Source organism: Morone saxatilis, unplaced genomic scaffold, assembly GCF_004916995.1.
Source record: "Morone saxatilis isolate NCDOM2014 unplaced genomic scaffold, NCSU_SB_2.0 Contig24, whole genome shotgun sequence".
NCBI classification, from domain to species: domain Eukaryota; kingdom Metazoa; phylum Chordata; class Actinopteri; family Moronidae; genus Morone; species Morone saxatilis.
Genome location: NW_023339807.1, coordinates 25,417,233 through 25,429,524, shown reverse-complemented (window position 1 = coordinate 25,429,524; position 12,292 = coordinate 25,417,233). Strand labels below are relative to the sequence as shown.

The 12,292-nt window shown below is 39.4% G+C and overlaps 1 protein-coding gene across 1 annotated transcript in view; it reads left to right on the top strand.

Moving 5' to 3' along the window:
* Nucleotides 1-6,091, top strand: part of capn7 (calpain 7) — a 17,084-nt gene extending 10,993 nt beyond the window's left edge. The window contains exons 17-21 of the mRNA XM_035673115.1: nucleotides 203-348; nucleotides 1,185-1,247; nucleotides 1,613-1,743; nucleotides 3,342-3,434; nucleotides 5,256-6,091. Of these exons, the coding sequence (XP_035529008.1) occupies nucleotides 203-348; nucleotides 1,185-1,247; nucleotides 1,613-1,743; nucleotides 3,342-3,434; nucleotides 5,256-5,400 (578 nt within the window). The 3' untranslated portion in view covers nucleotides 5,401-6,091. The remainder of the gene's footprint in view (nucleotides 1-202; nucleotides 349-1,184; nucleotides 1,248-1,612; nucleotides 1,744-3,341; nucleotides 3,435-5,255) is intronic.
* The last annotated feature ends 6,201 nt before the right edge of the window (nucleotides 6,092-12,292 follow it).

Here is a 12,292-nt window from a genome sequence, read left to right as displayed (position 1 = left end):
GTGCAGGGAGCTTTTAGTTGAATTTGATGACTGATAATATGTATAATTTTAACATTTTGTCACCCTCCAGAAACACTAAGTAAAAGTTAAAGTATGATAATTCTGTCTGATGATGACTGCTGTTATTAGTTTGATTAATGGTTAACTGTCAGCTGCGCTCTGGTTTTTCACTGTGAATAAACTCCCCCGGCTCCCTCCGCAGCGGACCCCCCTCCTTACATCGACGGCATCCGTATCAACAGCCCACACTACCTGACCAAGATGAGGCTGACCAGCGCAGGCACGCACACCTTCACACTGGTGGTGTCCCAGTATGAGAAACAGAACACCATCAACTACACGCTGCGGGTGAGAGAGACCTTCTTTAATCTCCAGAGTTAGAGATCACAGAAAGCACATTGTGCATTTGTGTCAACACGATAATAAATTATTATTTTTAAGTAAATCTCTTGCATGTCAGTTTGTGATCTATTCACTTCTCTTCTTCTCTTCTGTGTGTGTGTGTGTGTGTGACCCAAATATATTTTTTTTGTCATTTATAATTCATGGTTCCTCTTGCTAACTGCAGCGAGGACTGTTTATACTGAAATCGCTCATTAAAAAAAAACATGTACCCTGTACACGTGTCTGCTGTATGTTTAATATTTTAGCTGATGTACTGTGTGTGTAACAGCATCTGAACTCCTGTAATCACTGCAAGCTCTCCCTCTCAACCTCCCCCCTTCCCTCAGCTCAGATCAGCGTTTCTCTTTGAAACCCATCTTGAGAATAAGTGATTGAACTCTCTTGTTCAGAGTTTTCACCAGAGATCAAAGCAGGACACGTGATTACCAGAGCGCTGATAAGAAAGCTCTATTATGTGGGCAGATAGTCATATGAATAAATTAACAGCTTTGTTTGAAAGTGTGATATCCACCATTTGGAAACATGTTTCACTTTGTCTCAAAATTGCTGATAACAAAGAAGTAATATTAGGGTTTTCCTTTTTCACCAGCTTTTGCCCCAGAACACTGGCTGTTTTATATTTCTCTGTTTCTTTCTGGTTTATACACTTTCCGACACATTGCAATCATACGCAACATCTATCTACTGTTTAGATTTTAAACCTCATCTGCCAGCCAGATTTCTTTTGTTAGACCTGCTCATGTTCAGTGTAAAATACCAGGTTTTGTTTCTTTCTGCAGGTATACTCCGGATGCAAATTCACCTTCTCCAAGATCCCAAATCCTTTCACTCAAACCAAACGGGTATGTTATCCACACACATACAAGAAAATATACAAACCAAGTGTGAACCAATCATAATTTACTAAATGAACATTCATGCTGTTATTGGAAGAAAGACGAAACTAGAGATTGAGCCAGAAACTTTCATTTAGAAACTTTTTACTGAGGCTCATAAATCAACTGAGAAGTCGGCTCATTTCTACATAAGACTGAATGGTATCTGTGTTTTATTGAAGCCAATGGAGCTGCCCCCTGCTGGCCATTATGTTGAATGCAGGTTTAAGACACTTCACTGTTGGCTTCACTTCACAGACCCAGAAGCTCTGTCGAATTTATATATACTGTCAATGTGTTTTTAGTCATTGTGTTTCTGTTTCTGTCTCCAGATCAACGGTCAGTGGAAGGGGCCCAGCGCTGGAGGTTGTGGGAACTATAAGGATTCTTACAAACACAACCCCATCTATCAGATCAACCTGGAGCGGTCGGGACCACTGCTCGTCGAGCTCCGAGGATCCAGGTCAGGCTGATGATACCATGGACAGATTACCTGATATATTAGGCCGATATCTCTCCAGTCCACTGACCGTCCAGCTGTTAGAATCCAGATGAGAGATGAGAGGAGTTGATCCAAATGTCGATAGATACATTATTATGAGTCAGTTTCAGTTATTATCGTGCACTAACAGCAGTACCCCTTATGAGCAGAAATTAGGGATTGGTTGATTGCTTTTGTCTCAGGTTATATATACACAGCATTAATAATGCAGTTATACCACCTTTTGTTACTTGCCACGTTGATATAAATGTATAGAAATACAGGAAATAGAAGACCCTTTGACTTTATTTTGCCTCTACTAACACAGTTGTTCTTTCAGTAGCTGGCCATGTGTAGTTGATCTAAATTTTATGTTATATATTTCCAGAAGCTCCAATGAGACCACTGATTGCAGGAAATATTTCAGTGATCTAAAACCTCGACTGGTTTCAGTGTCAGCTTTAGTTCCAGTTCTTAGTCTGGGTTTCAGAAATGGAAAGTCAACAAAACGATTCTGGTGGGGAAAAAGAATTTTGGCCCAAACAAATCTTTAATCTTCAGCCATAACAAACTAACGTCTGTTGAATGGCAAGATTTCTATCAATATTGTAGCAATATATATAATATATATGACATTTAGATGGATATTTGAGCAGTCATGTTCATTCACCAAGTAAGGAAATGGTGCCACCGCTGAGGTCAATACATTTCACCTCAATTTAAATAAATCTGGCAGACTTATTAAATGACTCATTAACAGGATGACTCAGTGACTTTTCCACACTGTGGTATTAGCACTTAATGATCTGCTGGAGCTCTCTCTCTCCCTCTCGCTCTCACACTGTCATGCACACACACACACACACACACACACACACACACACACACACATACACACACACACACACCAGGATGACTCAGGGATTGCAGTGTGTTTAATTCTTTCCTTCAAACTGGCCTGTTAAACATTTTGGTAGAGTAGAAATTTGCAGCTGCTGTACAAACAATAAAAAGGGTAAAAAGAAATAAAACTATAAAATAAGATACAATAGTAGTATGGTAGCAATAAATTGACAGCATAAACAAATTTTACACTGTCTGCTATTATCTTGATGTAAAACAGTTGCATAACTCGATGTGTATTTTCCACAGTCACTTATACATGAGTGTGACCGTTCTGTGAGTGTACAGACAGTAAAGAGGTCAGGAACTTGTGATTGATGGTGTTAATGAGTTGTACTAAAGCATGACTACACGATGATCACAATAAACGGCTCCCCGTGTCACTCGGTTATATCCTGAGCGGGATCAAGGTGCAATAATCCGACATAAGAAAAGGAATCAAAATCTTATTGTGTAGCCAGTATTGTGAGGAAGATAAACAGTAACACAACAGGAGCTTAACCCACATAAAGTTTGAGGTTAAATGCAGGATTAAATATTTTATTGGTATATAAAAAGTAAAAAAGAAAAACCACAGGCTGTTTACGTTTAAGGTTCTGCTGAAGGTTTTACCGTCCACACATTGTTGAAGCTGGTAGTTATTCCCTGTCTCTGGTTTTCTGTCTGTGTGTCTGCAGGCAGTATAGTGTTGGTTTTGAAATGGTGACGGTGTCGATGGTGGGGGATCCAGGCGCGGCTGCCTTCCAGAAAAAGACCAGTGGAGATTACAGGTACGGTTAAAAACTGACCACAGATCAGGCATCAGTAGTGAAAAGCACGCTGGTAGCCTCGATGCAGAAAGCACTTCTCATATAGGTTTTAACAGTGATGTGTGCTGGAGTGGTGAGACACATTGACCTCCACACTCAGTACAGAACAATGACGTGAAGTTAATTTTCCATCCCGATTAATGAAGGAATGATTGGTAACAAATAATGACAGATTTGAATGCTTGTAGAGAAACGAGGGCATTCATACTTCCAAATAACTTACATTAATAAATTACATTGTTATGAAACACACAAAGGAAAAGACTACTGTAACTGTATCATGATAAATGATCTAAAGTGTATTTTTATTTTAATTGTTTTCAAAAATGAACACCAGATACAAGTGCATGTTAAGTTATTCTGTCACTCTGTGTTAATTATAACTTGAGATTATGCATAGATACATACTTTACAGTTGATTTCCCTCTAACAAACGTATCTGTATGACTGGTGGGCCTCATTGTCACAAGACTGTCTAGGACCTCTTCAGACAGACAGCTTAATGTGTTGCACGTTACGATACGGTCGCATCACACTTCCGTCTACGGGCATTTGTTCACTCCGTTTCCCATTCACTCCTGTTGAAGCATGAAATGACGAACAAAGTCAAGTGTGCGTTTCCTGTTTCAGTTTCCTGTTTCCTGTTCGGAGCAAATGTGCTCAATCAGATGTGTTTGGAAATTATTATTATTATAGCATATTTCATAACTATATTTAGTACAGTGTCACATTATTAGACTACAAACTGTAACATCGCTCTCATACACTGTTAATAGTTTGTGATTGCTCCGATCAATATTAAATAATGTGACCACATCCTTAATGCAGCGAAAGTCTTTTTGTGGTTAATAAATACATGCACAGCAATGTTAATTGTACGTGCATCAAACACTTTCTACTTTACCCAGTAATTATGTAATGAATAAAAGTGGGTTAATCCTTTCAAGACAAAGTCTTCCAGTAAATTATACGACTGTTTATTAGTGCTGTCCGGTATTGTCGAGACAACTTCTGGAAAGGTCCTGGAATATGATTTCTTAAAGAGACATTACAGTAATATCGCCAATATGTCAGCCCACATATATCCATCGATTCTGGCTGGACTGTTGGTTGGTGATTCCTGACTAATTAACATTAATTGATTACTGTAACTGAGCTCAGTGGTGATTCCTGAAGTCATTATTTTTAATATTATTTAATGTTTAACTAGGTGAATTATTTAATTAAGTTCATTGTGTTCTCTTTTTTTGCACATTTGTAGAAGAAATTGCCTAACTTTTTTTTTATCCCATATATTGTGTTTATTAGCACTCACAATATTTATTACTATATAACTAATAATAAAAACAAACAGAGACTTGATGTACATATTGGAAGTAAACAAACAAAAATAAGTGTCACGTCCTGTTAAAAAGCCGTGCATTAAAAGATGACCGGCATATTTTAGACAATATTAGAGTCGTGTTTAGTCGTGAGGGTTACTTCATCAACGATTTGCGCACACACAGTGTGTTGATGGACTTTACAGACACATCAGCAACAGTTCCTGACCGAGTCAAGAAGACAAGAACTCTCATTGTGACCACTTCCACAGAAAGTTCAACACAAATCAGCATGAAGGTGTCACATCAACCGACTACGTGGAGATAACGTGTCTTTATTTACATGTTGTCAACTCTTCTACTGTGTAATTTTAAATTTAAGAAGTAATTGGAGTGTTCTGAACTGATGTGTGTTAACTTCTGTAGAGCCTGAGCGTCTCTCTCTCTCTCTCTTTTCCAGATGTGGCTTCTGCTACATGGAGGTGGACCACGTCCCGGCAGGCATCTACAACGTCATCCCCACCACCTTCTTACCCAAACAGGAAGGACCCTTCTTCTTGGACTTTGCCAGCACCTCGTCCCTCAAGGTCTCCCAGCTCCAGTGAAGATGGAGCTGTAGAGAGGAGGGGGCAGGGAGTGGCAGAGAGGTACTGTAAATGGACAGATTGCGGGCGTGAACTTCAATGTTGCCACACAATTATGGTGAAGGAATAAATGAGTGATAAGGAATCATCAAGAGGAACTTCAATGGAATGAAACCCATCAACTGTCAAGGGATTTTGGGACAAAATTTTCACAAAAAACAAAGACAAAGTAATAGTGATGAGAGCAGCGTCAGAGACCTGTTCTACCTCCTTTTGCCATAATAAGATAGATAGAGTATCAATGGCGCTCACAACCACCAGATGGAGTAATCATCATCAACATTGTTAAATCTGATGGATCTCATGAGATGACAGTAACCATACGACCGCATCCTGGACTCGATGGACAGATGTAACAGGGTTGAAATGAACACCAGCCAAGAGCTGCAAAATGTCAAGGCTGCCTGAAGCCGAGAATTCTTCTCAGGTTCTGTTTAGCTGCACTGAGCACCTCAAAAGTCCAAGAAAATGCAAATGTTACAGCAAGTTACTTCCTCAGATAACTAGAAGTACGACACTCCTGTCCACATACTTTGGACTGGATTTTGGCCCTTTGCTGTTGGAACCATAAACTGCATGTAATTTAAATGCATTGGTTTCTGAAGAGCCGTTGTAAAGCCCATTGGTGGTTGCCCCTCTGGCTGCAACCATCCTGGAAAGCCCGACTCCCGCCCCCCTAAATACGAGTGTGAAGTGGGGCCTGAGCGAGCTGAATGAAGCCTGGTTCCTGAAAACAGCCGCCTAAAAAGTTGCCCCTACAGAGGTTGCCCCTTGGTTTGACAACACCCCCTGTGCACTTAGTCGGCTCCATAAAGAAATAGTTTTCCAAGTTTGGTGTAGAAGAACCTGACTGGGCTGCACAGAGTCCTGACCCCAACCCTGTCCAAGACCTTTGGGATGAAAGCCAACATCTCATTGAATGGGAGCAAATCCCTGCAGCCAGGTTCTAAAGCCTGGTTCCTGATGGAAAGTCTGAAACCACAAGAGTGGAGGATGTTATAGCAGCACATTAATGTGTTCAAATGTCCATACATACTTTTGGCCAAGTTGTGGATCTTTTAGATGAGATTTGACAATGTTTCTGGGTCAACCACTTTGTTTTGTCTGTCAGTGTGAGTGATGCATCCATCCAGACAGTTGGAGGAAAGGTTCGTGATGATGTCTCAGTAAAAGAGAGACCTGTCCATCACAGCCGATGTGAAATGACAGCTGTCTCCAGTAAATTCATACATGGCCCTGACAGGCAAAAACGGCGGGTTTACTTTTTTGTTTACGTGACATTATTGCTTCTCCACAGAAAGCCCAAAGAACAAGTGCTGTTCTGAGATATAAATACAATAAATTTGATCAGAAACCAGAAGAATAAAATCACTGGGGTCGAGGGTCATGATAAGTCATTTTTAGTTTCATGTTGAGGCTCAACAACAGAACAGCATAACCGCATGTAACGGGAAGGGAAATATTACAAAGGTCACACTTGAGATGCTCACTACTGCAAAACAGCTTGAATAAGAAGAATGTGTCGACTCTGGCAGCCATGATGCAAAGCAGAACTTCATTTTGCAGTGTGGGTTCCACAAATGAATGAATTATTGGTGACTTGTTGTCATCCAGTCTGTCTCCTTCCCAGGAGTGAAACAGTCAGGTGGAAGGGACAGTTGACTTCCTTAAATGACCGTGAAGCTTTTTCTATTCTCAGGAGCAGAGCAGCACCGCAGGGAATCCAGTATGGCAGCAGTTGAATGATGTCATGTTGTCTGTAGCCTGATTTCACTGACAGGTATCTCACACACACACACACACACACGCTGTATGTATGTGTGTGTGTAAATGTGTGACTGTCACTATCAGCCTTCTACAGGTGAAAATGTAAATGTATTGCCAAGTACCAAGTTTACCTTTTTGTTGATATACTGCACCTTGTTTTGATCGTTTCTCCTTTTGTTTATTGTCAAACACAATGTATGGAAGTATGTGGCTTTGTTTCTTCAACGCAGGCAGTTTTAACAGTTTTCAGAAAGTGGCTCATCTCCTTGTTTTCAGTGTAGAAACTTTCCCTTTGGGTGACGTCACCCATCAGCAGTCATGTACGAAAGTTGCTGCTATATTCCGTGTTGCTGCTCTCTGCAGCACTAGCTAAGCTTTGCAAGTCGCTTCACAGGTTCCTTTGCAATAACGTCTGTTGCAGTCGTGGATTTGCTGAATGAGATTCTGATCCGGGCTGGATGTTGTGGTGTGAACTGTAAAGGCCCAGTGTGTAACATTTAGGAGGATCTGTTGGCAGAACAGCCAAACACTGACTCTAGATAGGGCTTTCACATTTTTCACATATCTCACGGCCACCATAGTTTCTCCCACACGCTTGGAAGTTGGAGGCGCTATTCAGTGGGTTGCAGTCTGCAACTTCACCACTAGATGCCACTAAATCCTACACACTGGTCCTTTGAAGTTAACATAGAGGTTATTTTGCATCATGTGGACGCGGTCAGCCAGTCTCACATTAAGTAACTGAAAGTGCAGACATTCATATCTGAATCCATTTCTAACGCAGTCAAAGCACCGAAAGCCTTTCAGACACAAGGTCGGCGTTGCCTTTGAATCGATTTGCAACTTGCTGCTTGAAAATAATACCATGTTGTTTCTCTTTGTCAGCTGTGTCGCAGTGATCATTAGACTGACCATTTACTGGCCAATTTGATAAAAAGACCTTCATTTTTTTAATGCTGGGTAAGTTTAATGCAATTTGAGGATTTGATTACTAGGCTAATTGTTTCATGACTAGTTTTCATTGATTTTCACTTTCACTGCAGCCTGTATATTTAATTTATTTTGAGGATTTAAAAATCCAGAAGTCACATATTGTGACTTAACACAGTGCAAAGAGAGCTTATCATGAAAAACCTGCCTCAGTTCACATTATTCCATATGTAAATTCATTAGTTCTGTAGCAGCTGGGACAGTGATTAACTGGTTCACAGTAAAGCTTCCGGGGAGCATGGTGACAATTTTTACCCATAATTACTGCAAACAATAATTCATAGTAAAGACAGCGCTGACTGGTTGTTGACTGTCAATGAACTAATAATACTGGTGCGTTCAGAGCGGAATATAGCTTTAAATATCCATTGCCAAGCACTTCTGTCAAATATCCACTTGTTGATTAATGATCATCATTATTGTTACGAATGCGACGTCTTTCAGTTATGTCTTTTTAATTTTAAATATGCAGCAGGACAATCTTGCAGTGACCTGTTGTATGAATGTTGATGTAACGTTTGCAGAACTTGCACTAAATGTTGGGTAGACTGACGTGTTCAAAATTTGAATACAGAAAATGATATCTGCTTCTGTCTGTGCTCTTTGATTTATTTATTCAGGAGGGGAGGGGGGCTTTTATTTTGATAGAGCAACATTCATTAGATTTTGTATGTGCCTCTGAACGCGTGTTTTTGTCAGAGAACTTCTTTAAAAAGTGGTTCAATCAAGGATGTACATGCTAACTAGATAACTAAGGCTAATATTAATTCCCGCCGTTGTTGGTACCTTAACCTACATAGCGGGACAGTCATCTGAAAACATCAACTATGTGTTATTAATGTACATTAACACAGAATAAATGATCACAACATATGACAACAAATCTCTAATGTGCTAAAGCAAAATAGAAGTTTGTTTGGAAAGGTTAAAATTGTAATTAAAGAGTCTAGTAGGGATAGAAAGGATACAGATAGAAAACTGACTTGATGGTCTGTAACTGAAATAAACATAAATTCAATGTTTATCACTGATAAAATCAAGCAGAAACGTAACAGAAATGAAAAGGGGAGAGCTAAAACAACCACATTGATCCCCTTGATGATAGTCATTCTGAGCCGGGGGGTGGTAAAATATTAATAACTTCCCTTTTTAACTATGATCTATAATCTGTTTCATTAAACACACGCAAGCACAAACACAGCCGTGGTTTCTTCAGCTTCTTTGGAATTTGCTGCCATGGAAACTCTTTGGTAAGTTGGTGATCTTTCATGTTTTCCCAGTTTTATTATTAACTGGCTGTATACTCACTATACGAATCCTTCTGATGTCATTCAGACAGCATCCAAGATGGTGGCTGGCGTCGACTTCTGTGATCGTAGGATACAGCTATAAAAAGAAAGGTAAGGTGGTTAAAAAGCTCTTAGTGTTTTATTACACAAGCCATAAGAAAATAATATAATTTTTAATAATTACTGTTTAATTTAAGGGAACAATCATTGAAAATCAACCAATAATCACAGCTCCTCTCCTCTACTGCATTAACATTTATATTTATAGATTTACACTGTATTAATATGCATTAATCTGATTCCTAACCCTAACCAAAAGCACAGAGGTCAAGGTTCAGAGGTTAATTTACAACAGCAAAACTATTTCCTAATTTACACACTGAACCCATGCAGAGAGAGCACATTTTCTGCTTCACAGTAGCCACTAACACCAAAACCCTCCTCCTAAAGAAGTGAGCACAGTCTCTTATCCTCAAATGAGCCATTAGAAAATGCAGAATATAATTTGTTGTTCAAATAGCATTAAATGATTAGTTATCCTCCTGATGGCGCCGGCGCACTGACGGGACACGAAGGTTAGTCTGATGTTGTTATCCCTCTCTGTCAACAACACTGACAAGAAAAAAAAGGCTGAAAGGTCGATTTAAGTTTGTAAAGGTGAAGACTGTCATGGGAAAAACACTGAAAGGAGTTGAGTAAGTGAATTCGAGAGAGCTGACTGGGCTGTTAGAAGCATGTGCCTGAGGAACGACATGCTGCTGCTGCTGCTGCTGCTATTCTTCAGGTGCTCTCTGCACGGCTGTGAAGCACCAACAGTCCTTAATAAGTTTGGAAAGTTAATGAGTTTCTTGTTTAGAAGTGCATCAGCGTATTTACGGTATTTTCATATGATACAACCATGTGATACCTATACTTTTCTTTAGAAGCAAATTAAGTTAAATTTCAACGTACTTAAAGAAGCTTGCATTGAATAGGATCTCTGTTTAATGTCAGACTACTTGGCTCTAGCAGTGAAGAGTATATGAGTTTCTGCACATTAGCAAAAGTAGGTCTAACATAAATCTGTATAAAGTTTAAAATTAATGAGCACATCATTTATCTTCAATGCATTTTTTTTGCTCAAAGCTCACTGCAATGGGTTCACATACCTTTTAATTATTTAGTCAGAACCAGATTATTTGAAGTTGTTGACCTCAGTCAGATCTATGCTCGTTTTCACGTCCGGTTGAGGCTGGTCAGTAACACCAGGGGCAGCTGCACATGATCTCATTAGTGAACAAACTGAGTGAATAGTGAATAAAAGGACGTTTCTCAGAGAGCTAATGTGGCTGACTGGCATATGAGCAGTTAGTTTGTTAGCTGCAGTAAGTCACTACAGCAAGCCTCTAGAACCACATTCTGTGAGAGGATGTGCAAATGAATTTGTCTCTTTCTGGTGGGAGTGGGTCTTTGGGGGTCTCAATACTCAAAGTCTTGTCTACCATGTCTGTGGCTCTCAGCCCTGAGACCATTTTTATATTGTTTTCACATTTTGTAGTCTTTGGCCAACAATGAAGCTCTAAAGAAGAACATATATCAAGCTTTGATACACAATATTTAATATAGGATACATTCTGTGTTGGTTTTGTTTTTTAATTGGGGTTGATTATAAGAATAACTTTAAATATCAGCAGACTTTAAGGCATCAGACAAATTTAACTGCAGTTTTAAGGACTCGGTTTGTAACCTCATTCCAAAGAGAAAATAAAAAAGCTTTCATTCGCCAGCATGCAGTGCACATTGAAACATTACTTTTTCAGGATGTGTTTGTATTGCATTTCTAAGGTCTCTTTGTGTTGGTGCTCTCTTCTTTATTAGCAAAATGTGACTACCATTTGGACCAGTTTAAGCTTCTCTAAAGATGTGACAGACACTGGTTGTTAATGCAATTCCAATTCTGGTTTTTGATTGCGGTCAGACTGCCTTATCACCCTTTTTAATGACTTAAATCACTAACAAGTTTAATTTAAGGAACAGTCAGTGTTTCTTAGAGTGCTGAAGGTCTCTCAGCTAATCAGATCACAATTATAACCTTAGTCTCTGAAGATAAAGCTAATTTATTATAAGCATGTGTGACATCTTCCCATTCAAGCCGATCTAGTGAATTTCAAATGAGCCAGGCCGACAATGAAGTGAACATCTGTTTATTTTACTCCTACTCTGAAAAACAGGCACATAAGCTGCTGAGAGACGACGCAGAGGAATAAACACCCACTGCACACACACACAGCTATGAGAGGGAGGCCGGTCAGTGGTTTATATTCTAATTTGCACATCAAAAAGTGACACAGATATACTGAAATATACAGATATCACATTTTGTTCACACACATAATACACAGACTGAAGAAAGAAAGCAGGAGGCAAGAGGCTGAATTGTTACTACAGCGCTGATGACACAGGTGTTGACCATTTGTAAATTCTCAGCCTTCCATTTTTCCCCAGTCACCAAGCACTTCTCTGTATAGCTGGACGAAGTTTATGATGAGTTGTTTCCTCAATCCAGTCATTCCTACGCTCAGATTACTTATTTTGTTCCCTCAAATGAATAATTTATGACTACAAATACAAAATTGTGCTCTTAAATTACTATTTTTGTCCGTTTTTCAGACCAAAATTAAAGTAAAACTGTATTAAAGCCAAACAGTCCTTAGCAGTTGTCAAGTGCAAAAGTTCCATGAAAAGACCCAAAGTGACAATAAATTGATCCTTAAAACAAGTATTATCTGATATATTTTCTTCCTCTGTGCCATAGAGCTCCATTGTTC